General features: G+C 47.6%; 2 protein-coding genes across 17 annotated transcripts in view; one reads left to right on the top strand and one right to left on the bottom strand.

Moving 5' to 3' along the window:
* Positions 1–27,935, bottom strand: part of RGS20 (regulator of G protein signaling 20) — a 77,765-nt gene that overhangs the window by 46,724 nt on the left and 3,106 nt on the right. The window contains exon 2 of one of the 3 annotated variants that reach the window (XM_019925346.3): positions 1,465–1,774. In XM_019925346.3, coding sequence (XP_019780905.1) covers positions 1,465–1,774 — 310 coding nt within the window. Of the gene's footprint in view, positions 1–130; positions 296–819; positions 839–1,464; positions 1,775–27,935 lie in introns of those variants that run through there. The other 2 variants (XM_019925344.2, XM_019925343.3) reach the window with 2 other exon arrangements.
* Positions 1,544–27,935, top strand: part of ATP6V1H (ATPase H+ transporting V1 subunit H) — a 144,644-nt gene continuing 118,252 nt past the window's right edge. For 2 of the 14 annotated variants that reach the window (XR_002174405.3, XR_012327148.1), the window contains exons 1-3: positions 14,075–16,953; positions 18,422–18,610; positions 25,993–26,221. The gene's annotated coding sequence lies outside the window, so the exon portion shown is untranslated. Of the gene's footprint in view, positions 1,684–14,074; positions 16,954–18,421; positions 18,611–25,992; positions 26,222–27,935 lie in introns of those variants that run through there. The other 12 variants (XM_033842788.2, XM_033842783.2, XM_033842786.2 and 9 more) reach the window with 11 other exon arrangements.

The raw sequence follows: 27,935 nt of genomic DNA, 5'->3' as shown, positions 1-27,935 counted from the left end.
CCCGCTCCCGCCACCGTGGTCCAGCCGAGCGTGCGCGCCCCGCCCGGCCCCGGCCACGGCCACCTCCCGGCCCGAAGCCACAAGGCGAGTCCGGGAGGGAGAAGGGGGCGTTGAGGAAGTGGGTACTCACGCTTCCACCGTCTGCCCCGCGAGCCCGAGGGGGAGCTGCGGCCCGCGCGCCTCCGTCGGCCGTGCGCATGCGTCCCGCGAGTGTCTTATTTTTATGATAATTCTAGGTGCTGCCCTCGCTACGCCCGCGAACGCTCTCCCCGGCTTTCCTCTTCCTCCGGCTCTCCGTCTTTCCTGTCGCCTTCTTCTCCCCCCCCCCCTCGCCTCTGCCTCTCCCCGCCCCTCCCTCCCCCCTCCCCGGCCGGGCCACCCAGGGCTCGCTTCCCTCCCGCGGCGGCGCGCTCCTCTGCGGCGGGGCGGGGGGCGGGGGTCCCCATCCATGCCGGGACTGTGGTTCCCTTCTTCAGCCCCGGGTTAGGAAGAACCGAGAGTGTGGGCCCCGCAGAGCCCCCTCGGCTCTCCCTATGCTTGGGCGCGCGGGAGAGCGCGCTGGGATCTTGTGAATGGAGCGGGCGGGGGGAGGCACCCGTGTGTGCGCGCGGGGTGCGCGGCGCGCCGGGGTGGTCGTACCCGGAGGGTCCGGCCGTGGACTCTCCGCCTCTGGAGGCCGGTTCCCATCATCTCCCTTTTCCCGGGGTGCTTCTACAGCTCTATCCCCGCCCCACCCGGCTGCAGCCTCCGCCTCCGGAGGTACCAAACTGGAAAGGGGTTCCTCGCCCCCTCCCCGCCTGCCGGAGCCGAAGGTCCCACCTGGCTGGGTGGCGGGGGGCGGTGGCTAACTCCCGAGTCCGGGGAAGGGGGGGACCCGGAGGGTGGCGGGAACCCCGCCGCCGACCAGCTCTGCGGGCACGGAGCCCTGGAGCCCCCGGTGTGCCCTCGGGAGACGCTGTCCGATCTCCGGGCCGTGCGCCCGAGATCGGCAGGGTAAACTGAAGCTGGAAGCCGACCTGACACTAAAATAACATCACGTCATTTCCTCCCTGGCCTCCCGAGCGCGCCGTAGCCGGGGGCTGGGGAGTGGGAGCGCGAGGAGGGGGCGGAGGCTCGTCAGGGGGAGGCTTGGAGGAGGGGCAGGAGAGCGACGCGTGAGTTCGGGAAGCGGCTTCGGAGGGGGGCTTCCCCCCTCTTCCGTAGGCTCTGGGAGGAAGTGGCCCGAGAAGAGTTGCTTCGAGGGTCTCCTGGGGGGAGGGGTGTCCGGCGGGCCGCCGGCGCCTTTTCCGTGAGCGTTCTCGGCCGTGTCTCGACCTTCCCACCCGCCTCCCTCCCCTTCTCCCCTTGCTGGCGGGATCCCCTGCTCGCCCCACGTGGAGTGGGTCAGTTGGGGTTAGGGAGGAACCCGGGAAACTGGCGTCCCGCTGAGGCCGCGGATTGGGCGGCGGAGAGCACAGTACTCACGGGCCTGGGCGGGCTCTGCCCGGCGCCGGCGTCCTCTTCCCGGGGCAGGCGTCCCCCTGGGGGTCGGCCGGGCAGTGCCAGAGCTGCCCTGAGCAGGAGCGAGAGGCGGCCCGGCCGCTCCTCCTGCCGCGGCGCGAGCCCAGCGGCTGGCAGGACGGGGAGGAGAAGAGAGAAGTCCGGGCGCCGCAGGGGAGCCCCAGGAAGGGGTCGCTGGAGAAGGTGAGCGAAGAAGCGCGCGAGGCCGGAGAGCGTGCCGGAGAGGAAGCCGAGCAGCTTCGGGGCAGCGGGCGAGCCTGGGAGCTGTGCAGGGCCGGCGGCGGGCAGGGCGAGAGGAGGGGGAGGAGAGAAACAAAATCACACACCGTCACTGTCGGGTCCCGCTACAGACTGAAGAAAAGGTGCAGAGTGCCAGTTACTGCGGCATTTCGAGGCGTTACTTTCGGGGTGCAAGAGAAGGTCGGTGAGAGCAAAAGGAAAGGCCTCTGCGTAGCAGGGGAGATCCCCTTCTCTCCTTCCTCCCCTCTCTTCCCTGCTTCCCCTCCCTCCCATTCTCCCCCCACCCCTTTCAAACTCCTTGCTACTCATAGTGTGGTCCCTGGGCCAGCAGCTTGGATAATACCCAGGAGCTTGTTGGGAATGCAGAACCTCAGACCCTATCCTGACCTACCGCATGAGAATCGGAATGTTAACATTCCCAGGGAATTCGTAGGCACCTTCACTGTAAGGTGCCGTGTACGGGAGCGTCTGTGTTCACCTCTCTTGGTTCTTTCGACTTCGGATGAAGATCTCCCAGTTCACTTTTGCAGTTCTGGCTCTGGCTCTGCCTCCTCTTTCCCCTGTCCTTTCCCACCTTCCAAAGTGTCCAGAGCTCTACCAGAAGTTGGTATGAGGTTAACTAGGTCCTTGTGATAGGTGTCCATGGGAGGCTTGGATACAGGCAGAAGATGAGGGGTCCTCAGGCTGGGGGAAAAGGGACTGGCCATGTGACTTTGGTGGTGCTGGGTGCGGGGGTCAGGGGAGACCAGGACTTAAGAGCACAGTCTGCAGCCCCCCTTTCCACACTCGCTGTGTCCATCTTATTTCCCCGAACACAGGCCTTTCCACCCTCCACTTGTTGCTTGGGAGAGCTAAGCGGCCGAGGTTAAGATAAAAGTATTATTTTCTTGGAAGGCATAGGGAAACATTAATTTAGAAGTCAGAGGCCCAGGGGTCTAGACTCATCCTCGAAATGAACTCCATTGGCAAACCTTGGGAGATTCTTTATTCTTTGAGTTGGTCTGATTCATTTACGAAGTAAAGGATTGAACTCAGTGGCTTATTAATTAATTAATTTATTTATTTATTTATGGCTGTGTTGGGTCTTCGTTGCTGCGCCCGGGCTTTCCCTAGTTGTGGCGAGCGGAGGCTACTCTTTGTTGCGGAGCGCGGGCTTCTCATTGCGGTGCCTTCTCTTTTGCGGAGCACGGGCTCTAGGTGCGGGGGCTTCAGTAGTTGTGGCGCGCAGACTCCGTAGTTGTGGCTCGCGGGCTCTAGAGTGCAGGCTCAGTAGTTGTGGCTCGCGGGCTTAGTTGCTCCGCGGCATGTGGGATCTTCCCGGACCAGGGCTCGAATCCGTGTCCCCTGCACTGGCAGGCAGATTCTTAACCACTGCGCCACCAGGGAAGTCCCTCAGTGGCTTTTTAAGGTCACCCGCCTCGTTCAGGCTCTCGTTTTGGAGCTCTCAGGGCTTCTTGGTCCACTAATACTTAGTGAAGTTACAAACAGGAACCTAACTCAGCCGATCCAAACAGCCCCCTCAAGCAAAACAAAAAGGCAATTTAATCTGTTGGTGAAGAGCGAGAGAAGTGGTTGCCAAGAAAAATGAAGGGGGAGGCGGGAAGCCGCGAAGGCGAGGGACCGGGCGGCGAGGCGCGGGTCCTCGGGGCGCGGCTGCCGCTCTCCAGGGTCCTGACGGCGGGAGCGGCCTCGGGGGCTTGGCGCGGTCCCCCCCGCTCTGCCTTGGCTGGGCCCGGCCCGCTTTCTTCCGCCTGTGGATGTCTTGTGGGAAGCGGGTGTCGGAAGGAACGCGGAAACCTAGCAACCCATTCTCATGCATGAGGCTCTTCCTGGGCCGCCGCCGGCCGCGTCGGCTGATTCGTCGTTCCCTCGTTTGTATGCGCCCGGCGAGAGTGGAACTCGCTTTGCATTTCCGAGTAAGTTCACACTCTTTCGCTTCCCCTCATTACCTTTTCCTAGAGAACGGGGTCGTTCTCCCGGTATTTTCTTTCTCCGCGTGCACACGGGCCTCTCCCCTCCCCCGCTCTCTGGACAGGCGCCGCGTTTATTTCAGGGGTTGGAGCTGGGAGCCCAGGAGGCTCCTGGATAAGCGCCAGAAGCTCGCTCGAGGGGGAAATGAGCGATTCGGAAAACGCTCGGAGCGGGACTCGGCGCCCAGCGTCTGTCTCTTGGGGAGGGCCGCAGGCGCCTCGCCCCTGGCCGGGGTGGGTGGGAAGGGGGGCTCGGCCGCGGCGGCGCCCCTGGACGGGGGCGGGCCGCTGCTGACCCCGTGCGCACCTGCGGGGAGTGTGGGCCGTCGGCCGCGTCCGCTCCAGCGCGGTGCCCGTGGCCGCAGGCACCCCAGCGGACGCGGCCCCGGGCAGGAAGGACCGTATGCTAAGGATGCCCAGAGAGAAGCGCCGCGGTCCCCGGTGGCCCGGAACATGACGGCTCCGCCCGCGGCCTTTCCGACCGGCTTCAGGCAACGTGCTAGAGCGAGGCGGAGAGCGCACGCCCGGCTGCCGGGGCCCGAAGGGCACGCCCCCGGCCTTGCGTGGGTCCCGGCGTTTGCGTCTCCAGCTCAGGTTTCGGAATGGTTTTCCGAGAATGTGTGAACCTGTAACCTGACTCTCCCCCTCCCGCCCCAGCCCTGCTTCCCCAGCCGCTTGACGCCCCTTGCTGGGCACGCTTCATTAGGCCTTGCGCTGCGCTCCGAGACAGACGCTTGGGAGGGAAGCAGGGGAAATGTTCCGGCAGAAGGGAAGTCCCTGACTCAGCCCCAGAAACGCCAAGCCCGGCTCCTGTGCGTCTCCGGAGAACTTCACCTTTTCCTCTTCCCTGGCGTGGTCTTTTCCCTCCGGATGAGCAGCCGGCTGCCCAGTTCTGTCTCCTGTCTTTGCGAGGGACGGAGGCTTCTCTGACTGGCGGGGCTGTGAAGCATGACCGGTGTCGGGTGCTGAAACGCGTCCACTTCCTTCGGTCGTTCTAGCAAAGTCAGAGCACGGAGTGTCAATGTAGCCACAAAATTCGGTCTGAGAACCGTTATCTGAGGAGAGGACCTCAGCCGCCGGCGGTACTGATCACTCCAAAAAGCCCTGTCTTCCTTTCAGGCCAGATTCTAGATGACGGTCTGAAGGTTTCAAAAACTTAGCCGCCAAAGGGAATCATCTTGGCATCCGTATTCCTGAAAGCACTGCTCCTTAGGGATCCGGAAGACTTAGGGAGTACCTTATTCTGATCGAGTATCCACTCGCCTAATTGATCATGGTGGTTACTGAACCATGCAGAGGAGAAAATCACCACACCCCTAATCAATACCAAGAAAGTCTCACCCCTTTAAAAGGCAAATTGAAAAATTTTCATTCACCCCTAAATAGTACCCTTTCATAAAGGAAACTTCCATGGCAGAATTAACCCACTTTATTACCAAAACATTCTGAGAACTTTAGAATTAAAATCACAGTCAGAATGGAAATTAAAATTAGATTTAACTTTATGAGATGACCTACTCTTTTCCTGAACTTTATTTAAAAAAATTCTATTTTGCTGTGGTTTAGCCGTACTATGCATTTTAATTTTCTATTGTTTAGAGAAGTCATTTTTCCACTTGGATCTAAGAATCTAATTCAGAGTGATTGAAAACTATAGAGGCAAATCTTTGCTTGTACTGACTGTAAATCATGCAGATGGGAAAAGCAACAATATATAAGACAAACAGATCATGGATACTAGAGTCACAGGTTAATATTAATTTGAGGCCAACTGAACAATTAAACGTTTCTATTAAGGTTCACTTAGAATTTTAATGTTGCTAGTGAAAGTACAGCTGTTAAAAAGAGTACCTCTGCAGCTCTTAATTACTCTGACTTCATTCTCTTAATAACTTTCTAAGGCTTATGGGGAGGTGTCATAAGGAGATGTGGAATGATGGAACAAAGGTAATGAGGAAGGTGGGCCATGAACAGAAGTGGAGTGCACCAGAAGTGAGGGCCACTTAGGTGACGTGTGTGTGTGTGTGTGTGTGTGTGTGTGTGTGTGTGCGCGCGTGGGGAAGGGAAACACTCCCAGGCTCTATCTCCTCTGTTTTCGCTGAGATAACAGGGCCTTCTGCCACCCTGCCAGTATTCCAAACCAAGTGAGGAGCTTGGGACAGGAGGTGGGTCTTTATTTGAATGTATCCATATATTTATTTGAATTATATCCCAAACTGAACTCTGATTTTCCCCTCCAAACTTTCTCCTCCTGCAATCTTCACCGTCTCAGTAAATGGCAACTTGATTATTTTAATTCAGGTCAAAAACATTGGAGTATCCCTGACTCCTTTCTTTCCTTCATACTCTTCAGTCAAATCCAACTGCTTCTCATATTGTCTTTTTTTTTTAAATCTACTTAAAAAAATAAATATATTTATTTCTTTTGGGCTGTGTTTGGTCTTCGTTGCTGTGCGCAGGCTTTCTCTAGTTGTGGCGAGCGGGGTCTACTCTTGGTTGTGGTGCGCGGGCTTCTCATTGCGGTGGCTTCTCTTGTTGTGGAGCACGGGCTCTAGGCACACAGGCTTCAGTAGTTGTGGCACGCGGGCTCAGTAGTTGTGGCACACAGGCTTAGTTGCTCTGAGGCATGTGGGATCTTCCCGGACCAGGGCTCGAACCCGTGTCCCCTGCACTGGCAGGTGGATTCTTAACCACTGTGCCACCAGGGAAGTCCTGCTTCTCATATTCTCTTAACACAGCTGTCACTCTGTGTTATAGGCTGAATTGGGTCTCCCTCAAATTTGTCTGTTGAAGTCCTAACCCCCAAGACCTCAGAATATCACCTTATTTGGAAATAGGGTTGCTGCAGGTATAATTAGTTAAGATGAGGTCTTACTGGAGTAGGATGAGTTCCTAATCCAGTATGACTGGTGTCCTTATAAAAAGGGAAAGTTTGGACACAGACAGGTACCTAGGAAGAACGTCATGTGAAAGTGAAGGCAGAGGTCAGGTGACGCGTCTACAGGCAAAGGAATGCCGAAGGTTGCCGGCAAGCCACCAGGATCGAGGAAGAGGCACGGAACAGAGTTTCCCTTAGAAGGAATTTGGCCGCAAGACTGAAACATAGAAACCGTCCCTGAGTTTCCAGCCTGCTTGGACTGCCCTGTGGATTTCAGACCAAGACTGAAGCATTAACTCATACCTGAATTTCCAACTCTTAGCTGAATTTCCAATCTGTAGGGCTGGCTTGCCCTGCAGATTTCAGACTTGCCAACCTCCACAATCACGTGAATTCAGTTCTTTAGAACCCCTCTCTCTCTCCTTCATTTATCTATCTATCTCTCTATCACATGTATATCCTATTGGTTCTGATTCTCTGGAGAACCTTGACAAATACACCCTGCTACAGGTCTCATCTTTCACCTGGACTATTGGAATAGCCCCTAAGTGGTATTTTTACTTCCCTTTTGCCTCATTTTCCCTCATAGTCTAATCTCAGTACTGAAACCAGATATATCCTTTACAATGTAGGTCAGTTTCTGTCACCCTGTAACCCTAACCCTAACCCTAACCCGAACTCCAAACTTGCTATTGGCCACTTTTTTCAGAGTAAAATCCAAAGTCCTTGCACTCCCTCTCAAGGCCCTACATGAATGGTGCCACCCTACCTCTGGGATATCCTCTTCCTATACACCTGTCCCTGTAATACTGGTTTTCCATAGAACCTATTAGCATCTGACATACTACATGTTCACTTGTTTATTAGTACCATGTAAGTAGTTAACTTTTCCCCTTTTGTTCTTGGCAACATCCATAGTGCCTAGAATAGTTCTTGGCCCTTAACGAAGTGCTTGATAAATATTTGTTGGACAAATGAATTAAAAAGCAAACAAATATTATGCAGCCATGAAAAGAAATGAAATTCTTTTTTTTTAATTTGAATTTTATTTTATTTATTTTTGTATAGCAGGTTTCTTATTAGTTATCTATTTTATACATATTAATGTATATATGTCAATCCCAATCTCCCAATTCATCCCAACCTACCCCCCCGACCGCTTTCCCCCCTTGACGTCCATATGTTTGTTCTCTGCATCTGTCTCTATTTCTTGCTTGCAAACCAGTTCATCTGTACCATTTTTCTATATTCCACATATATGTGTTAATATACTATATTTGTTTTTATCTTTCTGACTTACTTCACTCCGTATGACAGTCTCTGAGTCCATCCACGTCTCTACAAATGACCCAATTTCGTTCCTTTTTATGGCTGAGTAATATTCCATTGCATGTATGTACCACATCTTCTTTATGCATTCCTCTGTCAGTGGGCCTTTAGGCTGCTTCCATGACCTGGCTATTGTAAATAGTGCTGCAGTGAACATTGGGGTGCATGTGTCTTTTTGAATTATGGTTTTCTCTGGGTATGTGCCCAGGAGTGGGATTGCTGGATCATATGGTAATTCTATTTTTAGTTTTTTAAGGACCCTCCATACTGTTCTCCATAGTGGCTGTATCAATTTACATTCCCACCAACAGTGCAAGATTGTTCCCTTTTCTCCACACCCACTCCTGCATTTGTTGTCTGTAGATTTTCTGATGATGCCCATTCCAACCGGTGTGAGGTGATACCTCATTGTAGTTTTGATTTGCATTTCTCTAATAATTAGTGATGTTGAGCAGGTTTTCATGTGCCTCTTGGCCACCTGTATGTCTTCTTTGGAGAAATGTCTATTTAGGTCTTCTGCCCATTTTTGGATTGTGTTGTTTGTTTTTTTTAATATTGAGCTGCATGAGCTATTTATATATTTTGGAGATTAACTCTTTGTCCATTGATTCGTTTGCAAGTATTTTCTCCCATTCTGAGGGTTGTCTTTTTGTCTTGTTTATAGTTTCCTTTGCTGTGCAAAAACTTTTAAATTTCATGAGGTCCCATTTGTTTATTTTTGTTTTTATTTCCATTATCCTAGGAGGTGGGTCAGAAAAGATCGTGCTGTGATTTATGTCAAAGAGTGTTCTTCCTATGTTTTTCTCTAAGAGTTTTATAGTGTCCAGTCTTACATTTAGGTCTTTAATCCATTTTGAGTTTATTTTTGTGTATGGTGTTAGGGAGTGTTCTAATTTCATTCTTTTACATGTAGCTGTCCAGTTTTCCCAGCACCACTTATTGAAGAGGCTGTCTTTTCTCCATTATATACCCTCACCTCCTTTGTCATAAATTAGTTGACCATATGTGTGTGGGTTTATGTCTGGGCTTTCTATCCTGTTCCATTGATCTATATTTCTGTTTTTGTGCCAGTACCATATTATGTTGATTACTGTAGCTTTGTAGTATAGTCTGAAGTCAGGGAGTCTGATTCCTCCAGCTCCGTTTTTTTTCCCTCAAGATTGCTTTGGCTATTCGGGGTCTTTTGTGTCTCCCTACAAATTTTAAGATTTTTGTTCTAGTTCTGTAAAAAATGCCACTGGTAATTTGACCGGAATTGCATTGAATCTGTAGATTGCTTTGGGTAGTATAGTCATTTTCATAATATTGATTCTTCCAATCCAAGAACATGGTATATCTCTCCATCTGTTTGTGTCATCTTTGATTTCTTTCATCAGTGTCTTACAGTTTTCTGAGTACAGATCTTTTACCTCCTTAAGTAGGTTTATTCCTAGGTATTTTATTCTTTTTGTTGCAATGCTGAATGGGATTGTTTCCTTAATTTCCCTTTATAATCTTTCATTGTTAGTGTGTAGGAATGCAAGAGATTTCTGCATGCCAGAAGCGGGTGGCACAATATATTTATAGTAATGAAAGGGAAGAAACTACAACAAAGATTACTCAACCCAGCAAGGATCTCATTCAGATTTGTTGGAGAAATCCAAAGCTTTACAGACAAGCAAAAGCTAAGAGAATTCACACCACCAAACCAGCTCTACAACAAATGTGAAAGCAACTCTAAGTGCGAAACACAAGAGAAGAAAAGGACATACAAAAACAAACTCAAAACTATTCAGAAAATGGTAACAGGAACATACATATCGATAGTTACCTTAAATGTGAACAGATTAAATGCTCTAACCAAAAGATACAGACTCACTGAATGGAAACACAAACAAGACCCATATATACACTGTCAACAAGATACCCACTTCAGACCTAGGGACACATACAGACTGAAAGTCAGGGGATAGAAAAAAGATATTCATGCAAATGGAAATCAAAAGAAAGCTGGAGTAGCAATACTCATATCAGGTAACGTAGACTTTAAAATAAAGAATGTTACAAGAGACGAGGAAGGACACGACATAATGATCAAGGGATCAATCCAAGGAGAAGATATAACAATTATAAATATCTATGCACCCAACGTAGGAGCACCTCAATACATAAGGCCAATGCTAACAGCTATAAAAGAGGAAATTGACAGCAACACAATAATAGTGGGGGACATTAACACCTCACTTACACCAATGGACAGATCATCCAGACAGAAAATTAATAAGGAAACACAAGCTTTAAATGACACAACAGACCAGACAGATTTAATTGACATTTTTAGGACATTCCATCTGAAAACAACAGATTACACTTTCTTAACATTCTCCAGGATAGATCACATCTTGGGTCACAAATCAAGCCTCAGTAAATTTAAGATAATTTAAATCATATCAAGCATCTTTTCCGACCACAGTGCTATGAGATTAGAAAACAGTTACAGGGAAAAAAATGTAAAAACCACAAACACATGGAGGCTAAACGATTCATTACTAAATAACTAAACGATCATTGAAGAAATCCAAGAGGAAATCAACAAATACCTAGAGACAAATGACAATGAAAACACGACGATCCAAAACCTATGGGATGCAGCAAAAGCAGTTCTAAGAGAGAAGTGTATAGCAATAAAGTCCTACCTCAAGAAACAAGAAAAGGGGCTTCCCTGGTGGCACAGTGGTTGAGAATCCGCCTGCCAACACAGGGGACATGGGGTCGAGCCGTGGTCTGGGAGGATCACACATGCCGCAGAGCAACTAAGCCTGTGTGCCACAACTACTGAGCCTGCAGGCCACAACTGCTGAATCCTGTATGCTTAGAGCCTGTGCTCCACAACAAGAGAGGTCATCGCAGTGAGAAGCCCTCGCACCGCAATGAAGAGCGGCCCCTGCTGGCCACATCTAGAGAAAGCCCGCACAGCAAGAAAGACCCAATGCAGCCAAAAATAAATAAATTAATTAATTAAACTAATCTATTAAAAAAAAGAGAAAGAAACAAGAAAAATCTCAAATAAACAACCTAACCTTACACCTAAAGGAACTAGAAAAAGAAGAACAAACAAAATACAAAATTAGGAGAAGGAAAGAAATCATAAAGATCAGAGCAGAAATAAACGAAATAGAAACAAAGAAAACAATAGCAAAGATCAATAAAACTAAAAGGTGGTTCTTTGAGAAGATAAACAAAATGGATAAACCATTAGCCAGACTCATCAAGAAAAAGAGAGAGAGGACTCAAATCAATAAAATTAGAAAGGAAAAAGAAGTTATAACGGACACTGCGGAAATACAAAGCATCATGAGAGACTACTACAAGCAAGTCTATGCCAATAAAATGGACTACCTGGAGGAAGTGGACAAATTCTTAGAAAGGTATAACCTTCCAAGACTGAACCAGGAAGAAATAGAAAATATGAACAGACCAATCCTAAGTAATGAAATTGAAACTGTGATTAAACATCTTCCAACCAACAAAAGTCCAGGACCAGATGGCTACACAGGTGAATTCTATTAAACATTCAGAGAAGAGTTAACACCCACCCTTCTCAAACTCTTCCAAAAAATTGCAGAGGAAGGAACACTCTGCAGCTCATCCCATGAGGCCACCATCACCCTGATACCAAAACCAGACAGAGATACTACAAAAAAAGAAAATTAAAGACCAATATCACTGATGAACATTGATGCAAAAATTCTCAACAAAATACTAGGAAACAGAATACAACAACACATTAAAAGGATCATACACCATGATCAAATGGGATTTATCCCAGGGATGCAAGGATTCTTCAATATAGGCAAATCAATCAATGTGATACACCATCTTAACAAATTGAAGAATAAAAACCGTGTGATCATCTCAATAGATTCAGAAAAAGCTTTTGACAAAATTCAACACCTATTTATGATAAAAACTCTCCAGAAAGTGGGCATCAAGGGAACCTACCTCAACATAATAAAGACCATTATATGACAAACCCACAGCAAACATCATTCTCTGTGGTGAAAAACTGAAACCATTTCCTATAAGATCAGGAACAAGACAAGGTTGCCCACTCTCACCACTATTATTCAACATAATTTTGGAAATCCTTGCCACAGCAATCAGAGAAGAAAAAGAAATAAAAGGAATACAAATTGGAAAAGAAGTAAAACTGTCACTGTTTGCAGATGACATGATACTATACGTAGAGAATGGTAAAGATGCCACCAGAAAACTCTTAGAGGTAATTAATGAATTTGGTAAAGTTGCAGGATACAAAATTAATGTAAGAGTTTCTGCTGAGAAATCAGCTGTTAACCTTATGGGAGTTCCCTTGTATGTTGTCATTTTTCCCATGTTGCTTTTAATAATTTTTCTTTGTCTTTAATTTTTGTCAATTTGATTACTATGTGTCTTGGCCTGTTTCTCCTTGGGTTTATCCTGCCTGGGACTCTGCACTTCCTGGACTTGGGTGGCTATTTCCTTTCCCAAGTTAGGGAAGTTTTCAACTATAATCTCTTCAAATATTTTCCCAGGTCCCTTCTCTCTCTCCTCCTTCTGGGACCCCTATAATGTGAATGTTGGTGCGTTTAATGTAGTCCCAGAGGTCTCTTAGGCTGTCTTCATTTCTTTTCATTCTTTCTTCTTTATTCTATTCCACGGCAGTGAATTCCACCATGCTGTCTTCCAGGTCACTTATCCGTTCTTCTGCCTCAGTTATTCTGCTATTGATTCCTTCTAATGTATTTTTCATCTCAGTTATTGTATTGTTCATCTCTGTTTCTTTGTTCTTTAATTCTTCTAGGTGTTTGTGCTTTAATTTTTTTAGGTCTTTGTTAAACATGTCTTGCATCTTCTTGATCTTTGCCTCCATTCTTTTTCCGACCTCCTGGATCATCTTCACTATCATTATTCTGAATTCTTTTTCTGGAAGGTTGACTATCTCCACTTCATTTAGTTGTTTTTCTGGGGTTTTGTCTTGTTCCTTCATCTGGTACATAGCCCTCTGCCTTTTCATTTTGTCTGTCTTTCTGTGAATGTGGTTTTTGTTCGACAGGCTGCAGGATTGTAGTTCTTCTTGCTTCTGCCGTCTGCCCTCTGGTGGATGAGGCTATCCAAGAGGCTTTTGCCAGCTTCCTGATGGGAGGGACTGGTGGTGGGTAGAGCTGGGTGTTGCTCTGGTGGGCAGAGCTCAGTAAAACTTTAATCCCCCTGTCTGCTGATGGGTGGGGCTGGGTTCCCTCCCTTTTGGTTGTTTGGCCTGAGGTGACCCAGCACTGGAGCCTAGGCTCTTTGGTGGGCTAATGGCGGACCCTGGGAGGGCTCCTGCCAAGGTGTACTTCACAGAATTTCTGCTGCCAGTGTCTTTGTCCCTGCAGTGAGCCACAGCTGCCCCCCGCCTCTGCAGGAGACCCTCCAACACTAGCATGTAGGTCTGGTTCAGTCTCCTATGGGGTCACTGCTCCTTCCCCTGGGTCCCAGTGCGCACACTACCTTGTGTGTGCCCTCCAAGAGTGGAGTCTCTGTTTCCCTCAGTCCTGTCAGAGTCCTGCAATCAAATCCCACCAGCCTTCAAAGTCTGATTCTCCGGGAATTCCTCCTCCCGTTGCCGGACCCCCAGGTTGGGAAGCCTGACGTGGGGCTCAGAACCTTCCCTCCAGTTGGTGGACTTCTGTGGTGTAAGTGTTCTCCAGCCTGTGAGTCACCACCCAGCGGTTATGGGATTTGATTTTACTGTGATTGCGCCCCTCCTGCCGTCTCCTTGCGGCCTCTCCTTTGTCTTGGATGTGGGGCATCTCTTTTGGTGAGTTCCAGTGTCTTCCTGTCAATGATTGTCCAGCAGTTGGTTGTGATTCCGGTGCTCTTGCACGAGGGAGTGAGCCCACGTCCTTCTACTCCGCCGTCTTGAACCAATCTCCAGAAATAGAATTCTGACACAGGTTACAACATGGATGAACCTTGAAAACCCTATGCTAAGTGAAAGAAGCTGAACACAAAAGGACAAATACTGAATGAGTCCATTGATACGAGATATGAAAAATAGGCAGACATACAGGTAGAAAGTAGAAGAGAGGTTACTTGGGGCGGGGGGGAGAGGAGTTATTGTTTAGTGGGTCCAGAGTGTTTGGGTTGATGAAAACCTCTGGAAATAGATCGTAATAATGGTTCCACAACCTTGTGAATGCATTTAATACGACTGCATTATACACTTTAAAATGGTTAAAATGGTAAATTTTACGTTACTTATATTGTAGCACAATTGAAAAAACACTCAAAACTCTTGACGATGTGAGCAGAGAGGAGCCTGAGAAAGCCGCCAGGGCTCAGGCTGCGGCAGCTGAGTTAACCGGTCGCGGTTCTGCCGTAGCGTTGTCACCCCCCTCTTGGGGTTCTCTCATCTTGATTTCTGCTGCCAGATAGACATTGCCAACTCTCATCCTATTCCTAGCGTTTAGTGCAGCCTAGGTTGTGATTTGGGAAAGTAGAAAAGGAATAGCAGACGCAGGGATTAGACCAGGAAGGGTCTTGTAAGCCACTCATTTATTCATTCTTTCAACAAGCATTAATCACCTGCTTATTATTTTCTGAAGTTCCAGGCAATGTCTTAGGTGCTCGGATTCAAGGTGAGTGGGGAAGAGAACGACCTTCTCTTGTATGTACTGAATGAGGGGGTGTAAGAGTCTAGTAGACTGAAAGGGCAAGCAAGTCATAGTAAGGATTCTGGACTTTATTTTATTTTATTTTATTTTTTCTTTTTTTTTTTTTTGGCCACACCATGTGACATGGGGAATCTTAGTTCCCCAACCAGGGATTGAACCTGGGATCAAACCCATGCCCCCTGCACTGGGAGTGCAGAGTCCTAACCACTAGACTGCCAGGGAAGTCCCTGGATTTTATTTTTAAGGTTTTAAGCAAGAGAGTGACATCGTGTGATTTATATATTTTAAAGACTCTTCTTTTTTTTTTTGCGGTACACGGGCCTCTCACTGCTGTGGCCTCTCCCCTTGCGGAGCACAGGCTCCGGACGCACAGGCTCAGCGGCCATGGCTCACAGGTCCAGCCGCTCCGCGGCATGTGGGATCTTCCCAGACCGGGGCACAAACCCACATCCCCTGCATCAGCAGGTGGACCCCCAACCACTGTGCCACCAGGGAAGCCCCTAAAGACTCCTTTGACTGCTTTGCATAAGAGTGAATTGGAAGAGGGCAAGCATGGGAACAGTGAAGCAGGAGGCTTTGCACTGGTGCAGGTGAGAGAGGGGGATGGCCTGGGCAGGTAATGGGAATAAAATAGAAGTGGACAGATACGGGATACATTTTAGAATTAATGGGAGTCAGGTGGATTCAAGGTACAGGCTGAGAAAAAGGGACTCAAGGAAAATTCCTAGGTTTTCTGCCTTGAGCAGTTGGGTGACTTGCTGAAATGAGGACACGGGGGAGGAAAATCAGGAGTCCAGGTAAACACAAGTTTTGGGTGCCCGTGAGTCACTCAGATGGAGATGTTCCAAAGGCTGTTGTGAAAGAGCCTGGAGCTCAGGGTAGAGGTGGGAACCTTGGAGATGTAAATGTAGGAATCATTAGCATAAAATGATATTGAGAGCTATTGGGATGGAGTAAGACCCCTAGAAAGAGATGAAAAGATAGAACAAGGCTGAAGCCGCTTAAGGATTTGACACGCCCGGATGGAAATGGGGAGCCACGGACAAAGTTGAATCGGGGGGTTAACACAGTCAGGTTTGCGTTTTAGGAAGATTTCTGACTTCCGGTGTCACTTGGAGGCAGGCATGACCCGAAAGAGGAGACCAGAGAAGAGGCTGCTGTGGTACACGTTTTGGGAGATGATAGTAACTTTATCCAGGAAAGTGTTAAAAGGGATGGAGATAACTAACTAAACGGATCAAGAGATAATTTTGAATAGTGTGGACAAAACTTGAAGACTGATTAGGGGTATGAAATGAGGATAAGATTAAGGTCAAGGGTTATGCCTCTAAATTTCTAGTTCAAAACCAGGCAGATCATGGTACCCTTTCACCATCATGAAAAAGTTTGGGGAACGGTAAAGACAGATTGCTAATTTTGACATGCCTAGACATTTCAAGCTAGGTGATGAGTAAACATTTGTACATTCATGTGTGGACTGCAGGAGAGAGAGCTGAATCATCACCCGTAAGCTGTCTCAAAGCTGTCGACGCAGCCAAGATTAGCCAGGGAGAACAAGTTGAGTGAGAAAAAGGCCTAGGATGAAAACCTAGGGAATTTCCAATATGTCAGAGTCAATAGAGGGAGAGGGATTTGCAGAAGAGGCTGAAAAAGAGCAGCCGGCGAAGTAGGAGGAAAGCAAGGTAAAAGGGACGTCGTGTCCCCTGTTCCAGACACTGGTTGTTCGACACATCGTTTATTCCTTGTCACAGTCCGGCAAGCGGGTATGTCTCATCTCCATGTAACAGGAGGCCGCACTGAGACTCAGAAAGGTGAAATGGCCTCGCCAAAGACTCTTATCTAGAAAACAGAGCAAGTGTGAAGGAGTTTAAGCAAACCCTGGGCTATCTGGTTTCCATCCTTTGGTCTTTAGTAAAAGGAATGACGTGTGTGCGTGTGTTTACGTGTTTTTGTATACATAAGACCATCTCTGCAGGATATGGAGAAGCTGGTGAGAGTGGAGAGCGTTTGCCTTTATGGGGGAATGGAGGTTGCTGATGGAGACTTCTGGGCTCTGTATCAGTGTAACAGACAGTGGGTAATGAAGAGTTTGACTTCGTTTTTAATGCCCGACTGCTGACAGCTTCCAGGTCCCATCACTGTCCCCCTTCTGTCTCACATCTGGGCGGCTGATACAGGACACCAGGTGCCCTCTCCCTTGGCTGCCGCGGGAAGGTCCAACCAGGTAAGCCCTGGCCCTTGCCAAGCAGAACCCTCGGCCCGGCTCGGCCATGGAAATGCTAAGCAGATCCCCTTTCTCTGCTCTCTCAAGCCGTTTCTGGACCTGCTTCCATCCTGCCCTCCTCAGAGGCTGCATCGTGTGAGTAATAAACCTTTCTATGCTCTCTGGTGTGCGTGTGACCTCACTGGTCTGGACATCAGAACCACATCTTGGGCAGGTGCCGGGCAGGGGTCCATCCTGCCTATGTGGGGTGACCACAGCCATCACGTCCGTTCACAGCTGTGGGGCTGCACGATTCTCATTTCAAATATTTTAATTAAAAATGTAAATTAACGAAAACATTTTGAAATGGTAAGAATAAAAAAGATCCATGGGGCTTCCCTGGTGGCGCAGTGGTTGAGAGTCCGCCTGCCGATGCAGGGGACACAGGTTCGTGCCCCGGTCCGGGAAGATCCCACATGCCGCGGAGCGGCTAGGCCTGTGAGCCATGGCCGCTGAGCCTGCGCATCCAGAGCCTGTGCTCCGCAACGGGAGAGGCCACAACAGTGAGAGGCCCGCAAGTATAAGGTTGACAAGTGCAGGGGACAGAGGCGTCCACAGTAAGCAGTCTTCTCTTTCTTCAGTTGTGTACATGTATGTAAAAGCTGGTAACACCGCTGTCGTTTGAATCCTAAGCACACATACAGCAGCCCCAAGCCCAAACCTTGGCCCTGCCTTGAAGTGGAGACGCAGAGCGGAATCCACAGAGAAAGCTCTAGAGCGCCCCAGGCGTGCACTGCAGCGTCCCCGCTGGACTGGCTGGCTCGTTTATTAAATTGCAGCAGACTCCTCCACAGGTCCCGCCTTGGCGTCTACACCGCGCCTCTGTCTAGTCTAATCCGTTCCCCACCCTGCAGGACGGGTGACCTTTCTAAGAGGCAGACGTGATCGTGTTACTTCCCTCCCTCTAACCATTCGGTGGCCCCTCATGTATCTACAGGACTTGATGTGGCATAAAAGCCCTTTCGTGACTTGCTGATACTCCATTCACTCACCCAGCTTTCCCACCGTTCTTTTGTACTCCAGGCTCCAATCACATTAAGCCTCCTTCGGTTCCTAAAATCCCCTTGTTCATTTGCATTCCTGCTCTCGGTATAAACTGTTGCCTCTGCCGGCATCACGCCGCTTTCCCGGTCTGGGCCTCCTCTTCTCCCTGGGTGATCTCCCACTTAGCCTTCAAGGCTCAGCTTAGATGCCGTTTCCCTGGGGATCTCACTAAGGCTGGGTCAGCTGCCTGTCTCCTTTCTCTGACCACAGCACTTCCTGCCCTCGGTGGGGACAGTGACAGGCCGTTCCCTGCGTGGCTCCAAGCCCAGTATGTGTCAGGACTGTGCCTTATTCAGACCCATGCCTGAAAAGCCTGAAGCAGTCCTGGGACATAATGTGTATTCAATCAGTATTTGTTAAATGAATGAACTTAGAAATGACATGACCTGGATTTGATGATTGTGCAGGCTGTGTAAGGGGTACCTAGGGTTTTATCATGCTGTTTTTCTCTGCGTTTGTGTATATTTGACATTTTCTGTCATGAAAAGATTTTTTTAAAGTCATGGTTTTTAACTTCTAGATGATGTGTCTCATGTCTTGTTAAATTGCAAAAGACAAGAAACAGTGGGACAGAATCTGACCCAACTGCGTACACATGGGTGTTGCGAGAAGGCCTGACGCCGAAGGGGACACCTGCACTCCATTTGTCCCCATCGTTGGGCCGGATCCACCAGTGTCACATTGGAGGAGCACAAAAATCAACAAACAGGTTGGTAAGAACAAGGGGAGCCATTGTTCTGTCCAAGGCAGGCAGCTTGTGACAGGCTGGAAGGGCTGCATGGGCTCTGTGCGAGCCTCTCCAAGCTGCCCGAGAACTTGTCAGAGGACCCTGATTTCTTCGAGCTGGACTTGGCTGAATTGGATGGCTTTGCCCAGTATTTTATTATTATTATTTTATTATTATTTTTTAAAATTTTTGGCTGTGTTGGGTCTTCATTACTGCACGCGGCTTTCTCTAGTTGCGGCGAGCGGGGGCTACTCTTCCTTGCGGTGCACGAGTGTCTCACTGCGGTGGCTTCTCTTGTTGCAGAGCACAGGCTCTAGGCGCGCGGGCTTCAGTAGTTGTGGCTTGTGGGTTCGCAGTTGTGGCTCGCGGGCTCTAGAGCGCAGGCTCAGTAATTGTGGTGCACGGGCTCAGTGGTTGTGACTTGCAGGCTCTAGAGCACAGGCTCAGTAGTTGTGGCACACAGGCTTAGTTGCTCCGTGGCATGTGGGATCTTCCCCGACCAGGGCTTGAACCCGTGTCCCCAGCATTGGCAGGTGGATTCTTAACCACTGCGCCACCAGGGAAGCCCTGCCCGGCATTTTAAAAGGGGTGTTTTCCTTGAGGAAGCTGGAGGCTGCCACCGACTTGAAATGACACATTTTGGGGCCATTCAGGGTTCATAGCTGTCATTAATTTCCTTTGCGACATGAGACATTTGGCTGAAGAAAGATTTTAACAGTGACCTCAGGTTAAAGAGGTCAAGAGAAAACGTTACGTCTCTGATTAGGGTTTCACCCACGTGGTGGGAAGGAAGCAGGGCAATAATGCATTTCTATCTATTAATCAGTCAGCCAATCAGTATTGACTGGGCTCTTACCACGTGCCCAGCAGGTGTGAGGCCCCACCTGTAGAGGGGAATAACTAGGTTAATAACTGTGCTGGGAGACACCGGGTACACATCAAGCACGTGGGTCCTGGGGGCCCCGGGGAAGCCTGGATCATTGGACGCACGTTGTTTTTCAATATTCGAAGTATCTGATAAAAAAAAAACCAACCAAATGAAATTATATGTGACAGGTATAACTGTGGTGATTTCATAGAGGATAAAACCAAGACTCAGAGACTCGAACCCAACTTGGACCTGCATTCAAAGCCCGTGCTTGCCATTCCAAAGAGATTGCTTTGTGGCATCACACTGCCTGGTGGCGGTTTGGACCTGGGCAGGCCGGAAGGATGCGCGTAACTGAACTCCTGTAGTTGGGATAAAGGACGTCTTCGAGTCATCAGAGTTTGATTAGTTACAGCCCAGCCTCAAGTTTTACTGGTTTGAAAGCCTGCAGTGCTTGCATTTCCACCAGATGTCAGCGTTTACTGTCCCTCACTCCCTCCAGTCTTTTAAAAAACAAGGGAGCGCTGCGTTGCTCTTGGGGTCCTCAGCGTGGTGATTGCATCTGCGCCTGAGGTGGAGGGTTGTGTGGCAAGAAAGCCGCTGGGTGCTGAATCTTGACTCAGCGAGGAGGAATTTGAAAATGTAGTCAGCCTTCCACTTCCCCGATTTCCTACAATCCAAAGGCATTCTTTTTTTTTTCTCTCTCCCCCTTGTGATTTCATGTCTGTAAAAAACAGCCCATTTCTGATGGATGAGCCAAGCAGAGTTATCTGGCGTTTGGCCGAGACTGCATCAGACAGAGGAGGTTCTGGGGTGAAGGGAGGACACAGGGAGGATGCAGGGTGGCCGCGGTAGAAGCCCCGGCCAGATGGGGCTGGGGCAGGACCAGGCCACAGCGTGGCTTCTGGGGAGGGACCAGAGGCCGCCAAACACCGGGTCAGAGTTTATTCGCCCCCGATTACACTCTTGGAAGAGTTCATGCTCGGGGATCTAATACTAGCATTCCCTGCAGGTTTTGTGAGCAGGAACGATACATTAGTTCATTTACATCTAAGTGCCAAATGAACGTGAACTTCCTTTGTTTCCTAATGGGAGAAACCAGGCCAGAATGAGAGGCTGAGATGCCCAGGGTATGCCTGGGGGTACTGGGGAAGGTGTGCGTGGGCGCAGAGGGAGGAGGGCCAGAATGAGAGGCTGGGATGCTCAGGGTATGCCTGGGGGTACTGGGGAAGGTGTGCGTGGGCGCAGAGGGAGGAGGGCCAGAATGAGAGGCTGAGATGCTCAGGGTATGCCTGGGGGTACTGGGGAAGGTGTGGGTGGGGGCAGAGGGAGGAGGGCCAGAACGAGAGGCTGAGATGCCCAGGGTATGCCTGGGGGTACTGGGGAAGGTGTGCGTGGGGGCAGAGGGAGGAGGGCCAGAACGAGAGGCTGAGATGCCCAGGGTATGCCTGGGGGTACTGGGGAAGGTGTGCGTGGGCGCAGAGGGAGGAGAACTTCTCATCTCCCGGTTGGACCCAGGCTGATGGCTGTGGAGCCGGGGAGACCTTTGCTTCCTTCCCTCATAACCTGCCTCTCTCAATGTTGTCAGAATATACATGGGGCAATGACGGGCCCCCAGAGCCTGGGCTCCCCGAGGGGCCAACAAATGACAGACATGCCTGGCTTTCTTCTCTGAGACAGAAACTCTGGGAAAGGGGAGCCCTACAGATTTTGCTGACACTAGTGAGTTGTTAAAAACAGTCACTTTGGGCTTCCCTGGTGGCACAGTGGTTGGGGGTCCGCCTGCCGATGCAGGGGACGCGGGTTCGTGCCCCGGTCCGGGAAGATCCCACATGCCGTGGAGCGGCTGGGCCCGTGAGCCATGGCCGCTGGGCCTGCGCGTCCGGAGCCTGTGCTCCGCAATGGGAGGGGCCGCAGCAGTGAGAGGCCCGTGTCCCTCAGAAGAAAAACAAAAAAACAAAACAAAACAAAACATAAAAACAGTCACTTTGCAGCTATTTTTAGGAAAAGACAAAAACAGAGAAAAGGCAGCGATAGGACCTGGCTCTTGTTTGCTGATCGTATCCTTATTTGTCAATCCAGCAAACTTGTTCTGCAGCAAAAGTGTCCGTATAATTAAGTATAGGATGGTGCTGACGGAACAACGCTCTCTCTTCCACTGAAAACTTAAAAAAAAACATCCTTCAGAACATGTGACCTTCTGGGCAAATGGTCGCAGATCAGAATCTCAAATAAACAGGACTAAATCTAACTTGCAGAAGCAGCGAGAGCAGATTTATTACAGAACTGGGAAATGTGGAGCGAAATTGGTAATATCAAATGCTTTTGATCGTTTCTTTCTAGCCATGTTTTATTCATTCCATTTGGCCGTATTTTGCTCAACGATTTTTTACATAACCTCAAGCAACCTTTCCTGATAACTTATAGGTAAAAATAGTCATGTCCCCATGTGTCTGAGTTATCAGGTGACCCACACTGGATCCATCTGGTCTGACTCAAGAGAGCAGAGAGGGCCACACGAAAACTTCAGCGTCCACCCATGTCCCCTCGGGGAGGGGATGTATAGGGAGTGTACAGTTGTGGAGGGCCTATCCACGGATCTTTGCTAATTAGGGATAAACAGAGGAGAAGGATGGATTTATCTCTGAGATGTGATCATAAAGCCCTTGGGCGATAGATGTCAAGATGCCCGAACTCAAACATCGAAATCGGGGCTCTCTCCTTTGAGTACGTGGTTGCCTTCGGAGGTCCACACGCTGCTTCAAAGTTGCAGTCCCTTAAAACTCGCGCTGGACAGCTATTTAAGGCTGTCTCACAGCCGACGGAATGGCCAGGGCTGTTGACCCAGGCGTAGGCACCAGACCCCCCTGGGTTGGACTCTCTCCTGGGCACTGGCAGTGAGGCCGTGGAGAGGCAGCGACAGCCGAGTCTTGGTCTGAGCCTTTTCCACCACCTTCCACAGACCCCCGGGGTCAGGTTTCTGAGCTGCTCGGCTCCTGCCTCCCTGCTGTGTACTTTTCTCTTGTAGTCAGGTGCCGTTTGAACGGGCAGCTACAAAAGTGTGTTGAGACTACGCTTATGATATTTAATTCATTCTGTCTGTTTTTGAATAACGGTCCTTAGAATGGTCTCTCACTTGAAAATGAATCCTTATGATTTTTAGTGTCGAGAATTCAAAATCACATCAGCAAAATAGATTCTTACGGAAAAACGTATTTGGTTACATCATCGACGTCAAATTAAGTTGCTTACGTGGTCTGCAATTTGGGTTTTACTCTTGAATATTTGAATATATGCCAATTGTCACTGCATAGTTTAAACTATTATCTTTCAACATAGTTGCTTCATTTTAAAACTACTTATTTCAGTCATTTAAAATGCAGTAACTGTAAAACCATTTTGCAGAGGTTTCTAAAATAAGCTCTCAAATGATACAAGCCTGATCTGAATTGCTTTATGCGTGGAATGGAAATAAACGGTTCGTATTGAACCTATAACACAAGATTACTATCTAAGATTCCCTGTAAATTTCATCTACATCTTTACCCTGCAAGAAGGCAAAACTTTAAATATTCTAACATGTTTGCAGTGGTTTTATGGTTTGGTGAAGGCTGGCTTGATTTTGGCAGGAAAGCCAACATGATGTTATGAGATCTTTTGCACAATGGAAATGAGACTTAGATATATTTCTTCCTAACCATAAATTTAAAATCTGAGAGCGATAAAATTTATGAATAAAAGTCTAAACAGCACGCCGAGGCCAAGAAGGATTTTTTACAGTATACTTTTTAGACTTCCAGACAGGATCTTTTTGCCATTTAAAATTTTTTCTGCAAGGTTAAGTTCAATCTCGCTATCCAGTGAAAGCCTAAAGCATATACTAGCTGCTCCCACTGTGGTGTATAAATAGAATATGGAAAGCTGTATTTCCGTATTTATTTAATTTGTTATTTAATTTTAAAGGGTAAATTCTAAGCTCTAGTCTTTGTGATTTTTAACAAAAATGTTTTTATTATGTTAATTTTCAAAATTAAAACAAATAATAAACTGAGCAAATATACTAACAAACCCTCATACCCGTCACTGTTTCAACAGTTATCAGCATGTTGCCAGTTGTGCTTCGCCTCCTATCTGCCCTACCTTCCTCTCCTCCAGGATTATCTTAAAACAAGTTGAAAGTCACAGTCATTTGTTCTGCAAACACTTCCGCGTGCCTCTTGGGACTTTTTAAAAAGCATAACTGCAGTCCCGTTTGAGCTGGACATTCTTTAGACAGTCAAGGGGACATCACTGCCTTTCCCTTTGCCGGCATCTGGCTCCACCGCCTCAAAGGCGCCCCTCCCTCCGCTTTAGAGATGCTGTCCAGGCAGAATTCTTTCAGCTTTCTTCCACCAGACACGAGGAGGGAGGCCCGATGTCTCCTTCCTCCCTTGCTCTGCCAGTTAATCTGAAGAGGTAAGCCTCTTCCCTCATTCTTTTCCCCTTTCTTTTTATGATATAACCAGACTTCTAAAGAATAGTCACACTTTACAGTCACTTTTTACCTCTATTAGTTCCATCTGATTAACTGTTTCAATAGTTACCACCAATCCCTCCGAACTGTGACTCTCATTCGTGGGTTCTCATTTTGCCCTATCTTTTGTTGCTCCGAAAAGAATTTTCATGTGATTATACAGGAAGTGCAATTGTGTCATGTGTCATCCACATCCTGGCATATCTTAAAATATCTTCCTCTTGTGTTAAGGCATGAATGACACCTGGCTATGAATAAGTCTTGAGACACAGTTTTTTCATTTTTTTTTTGAAAGCTCTCTAGTTATAAGTCTATTGTTTTCAGTTATTTACTGCTTCAGAGAATTATAAGGTAAAGTTTCTTCTTTGTTTCCTTGTAGGTAATCTCATTTTCCCTCTTTTGGATATTTATAGAAATAGTGTCTTAATTTTTGAAATTTGAACATTCTATGAAGATATTACTAGACTTAGTTTTTATTGTCTGATGGAATACAGTATGTATTCTCAAATTATTATATGAAATCTTATTTATATCAGGAATATAAAGTTGTATTTTTTTAAAAAATTGATTATTGCTATTTCACTGCTCAGATCCCCTTTTAATCTGTTCCTTTTATCTATCCCTAAGGTGAATTTTGAAGATCTGTCCTCCGTATCCCTTATTTCCTCTCCTCCCTCATAATTTTAATTTATCTTTCTTCTCTGTGTTCTAATAGACTTTTTCAAACATTTCTTTATTTTGATATTTCCTGCTTTGATAATTTTAATTTTTGTGGTATCCAATCTGCTATTAAAAGTCTCCCTCCTTTTCAAAATTGATAACAGGATGTCTTATCTCCATGCAAAGCTTCCTTTTCTCCAGTTTTTGGTGATGTTTCAGTCATTTCAGAAATGCAACATCTGCTTGAATATTATAATGAATATAACACGGGCACGAGTTATTAAGACATGTCTTCTGTGTCCTATGTGAGTATGCCATGGTGGTTCAGTCAATGTCAACCGACAACAAAGCTACCAGTGGCAGCAGAAAGCACCTGGCTCCTTAGGCTGACTCTCCAGGCAGCGATGCTGGTTGGGCTGCAGAGAAGCCCTGTGTGGCTCTTGTCACACACCCTGGAAATCAAGCCATGTGTGAGAATCCGGAGACACCAAAGAATAAGAGGCTTCTTACCATGTGCCCTGAGCCTGGTGTGACTGGTAACATACACGAAGCACTTCAGAGCCACCACTTTTAGAAATACTGCCATTCGTTTGTGTGTCCAGAAACTCTAGGTTTACAGTCTCAAGAACAAAAGCTAAGGGCTTCCCTGGTGGTGCAGTGGTTAAGAATCCGCCTGCCAATGCAGGGGACACGGGTTCTAGCTCTGGTCCGGGAAGATCCCACATGCCGCGGAGCAACTAAGCCCGTGTGCCACAACTACTGAAGCCTGTGCTCTAGAGCCTGCAAGCCACAACTGCTGAGCCCACGAGCCACAACTATGGAGCCCGTGCTCCACAACAGGAGAAGCCACCGCAATGAGAAGCCCGCGCACCGCCATGAAGAGTAACCCCTGCTCGTTGCAACTGGAGAAAGCCCGCGCGCAGCAACGGAGACCCAGCACAGCCAAAAATAAATAAATATATTCATTTAAAAAAAAAAAGAACAAAAGTTAAGTTTCAAACTCAAGCTAAGTTAGAAAACTACCTAATGCTATATATCCTCTAACCCATTCTCATTCAGAAAAACTTCAGACGAGCAAAGAAGCCCATAAACATAGTCTACCTTTGCTCAGCCGAATTATTTGGTGGTGCTGGTGGAGATGTTCGCCTCTAAAAATAGAATCCAGCAGCGAAAACCCAATCTTTAATGTAAAAGCCTGAAAGACAGTTATTTAAATGTTAAAAAAAAGTTGGAAACATGATCAAACCTTGTATTTAAAAGTTTTCATCTAAAACTTTTCTAAAACTTTGAAGAATAGGACTGATGTGGATCTTTTTTGTATAGTTGTTTTCAGAGTAGAAAAATCTTGTGGAGAATGAAGACGCTCACACTGGGTTTTACATGATCTTCCCACTGGCGGGAAGAATCACATTTTCCCAGAAGCCCCTGAGTCTGGAGCCTGGTCAGCCCTCCTGCCTTTGCTCCCCTGGAGACACCTGCAGTAGGAACCCAAGGATTCCCGGCTCATCCGTGCGCGCCAAGGACGGAAGATGTAACCACGACAGACTTCCAGGTGAGCCTTTCCCTAAGCGGGTTTGCGAGCCTCTCAGGTGTTAAGCAGATTGGTACAGAATTCTTTTCAGAGGGTCTTCGGAAAGATAAGAACCACCTTTGTCCTTCTCAGCGAACTTACCCTTTCACAACTGGAGGCAGGACAGAACAATTTTGTCTTCTGAGTACGTTAATGTGAAGGTGCTGGATACTAGAAGCATAATTCCTTTCTCACTAAGGTATTTTTCCCTCTCTTCTTTCTTCTATCGTTTTTGCCACACAAAGCTCTGCTGTCTTCATAGGTGCCCTTTGGGGCCTTGGAATTGGTTTCTCTCCTTTTACTGTGTAATGTCTCAAAACAAGTGCTTTGATCAGACGCCCAAGGGGTCACACATCTGGAACAGGAGAGCACTTAGGAGTCTGTGCTCTTAGAGGGGCATCGACATTGAAATGATACGAACAGTAATTTTGTGTAGAACACTTTCTTGTCTAAGCTCTGCCCACTTTTATTACAGGGAAGGAATGCACACACATATGCGTATATATCTGTATTGATGGATGGATGGGTCAATGACTTGACTTATTGCCAGTGTGGCTGGAAAGTTTCCTCTCTCTCTCTCACGTTTACTATTAGAAAGAGTGACTGGTCCAGGGAGCACCCCACCTCCTGCTTGTACTTTGTGCCCTGAATGGAAGGAAGCAAAAATCCTTGTGGAGAAAAAAGAATTCTGACGAAGCCAAGTTCGTGAGTGTATGTGTGTGGTGTGTGTGCGTGTGTATGTTTGGGGAATATTAATTTATTTTGTAGTAAACTAGTGGCCGTGTTGGGCTGCTTTGGGCAGAATGCACAGAGAAATCACTATTGAGGCTACTGGCTTCAAGCCCACGAGATTATAGCCTGCTTCTAAAACACTGCCAGCATCTATCGAATTAGTAATGAAATCAGTGTCAGAAAAACCTAGGTTCAAATCACCACTCAGCTGACTTCACACGTGGAACCAAAAGTTTTTCCAAACTTGTCTTCTCATCTCTAAAACAGGTCTAACGACGTCAGTGCTACTGACCTAATGAAATTGGTTAAGAATTCAAATAAAAAGAACAACAGGAAGAACCACAGTGAATGTAGGCGACACATTTATGCAACACGTAAATGTATTGTTATTTCAGTCTAACCTGCCTTTGGAGGGCTTTTACTTTTTTTTTTTTATTTTGAAATAATTATAGATTCACCGGAAGTTCCAAAAAAGGATCTACACAATGGTCCCACGCACTTTTCATCCAGTTTCGCCCAATGGGAACTTCATAAGTCGTACAACATCAAAACCAGGAGACTGACATTGGTGCAATTCTAAGAGCTCACTCAGATTTCACAAGTGTGTGTGTGAGTGTAGTTCTATGCAATTTTATCACATGCGTAGGTTTGTGTAACCACCGAAAGCAAGATAAAGAAGTATTTCATCCCTGCAAAGCTCCCTCAAACCACCCCTTTGTAGCTGCATCCACCACCCTCGCCATTCTGGTCTTTGGTAATCACTAATCTAGTCTCCATTTCTCTGATTTTATTTTAACAATGTTATATAGATGGCATCATACAGAATGTGACCTTTTGGGATTCGCTTTTTTCACTCAGCCTCATTCCCTGGAGACCGATCCCAGGGGCAGTGTTAGTAGTTCATTCCTTCTGTGTATCAGTAGTTGATTCCTCTTAGTTGGTTCATCGTGTTCCACGGCACGGA

This window comes from Tursiops truncatus, chromosome 17 (genome assembly GCF_011762595.2).
Source record: "Tursiops truncatus isolate mTurTru1 chromosome 17, mTurTru1.mat.Y, whole genome shotgun sequence".
Classification (NCBI taxonomy): Eukaryota; Metazoa; Chordata; class Mammalia; order Artiodactyla; family Delphinidae; genus Tursiops; species Tursiops truncatus.
This window is presented reverse-complemented; position numbering and strand designations above follow the sequence as displayed.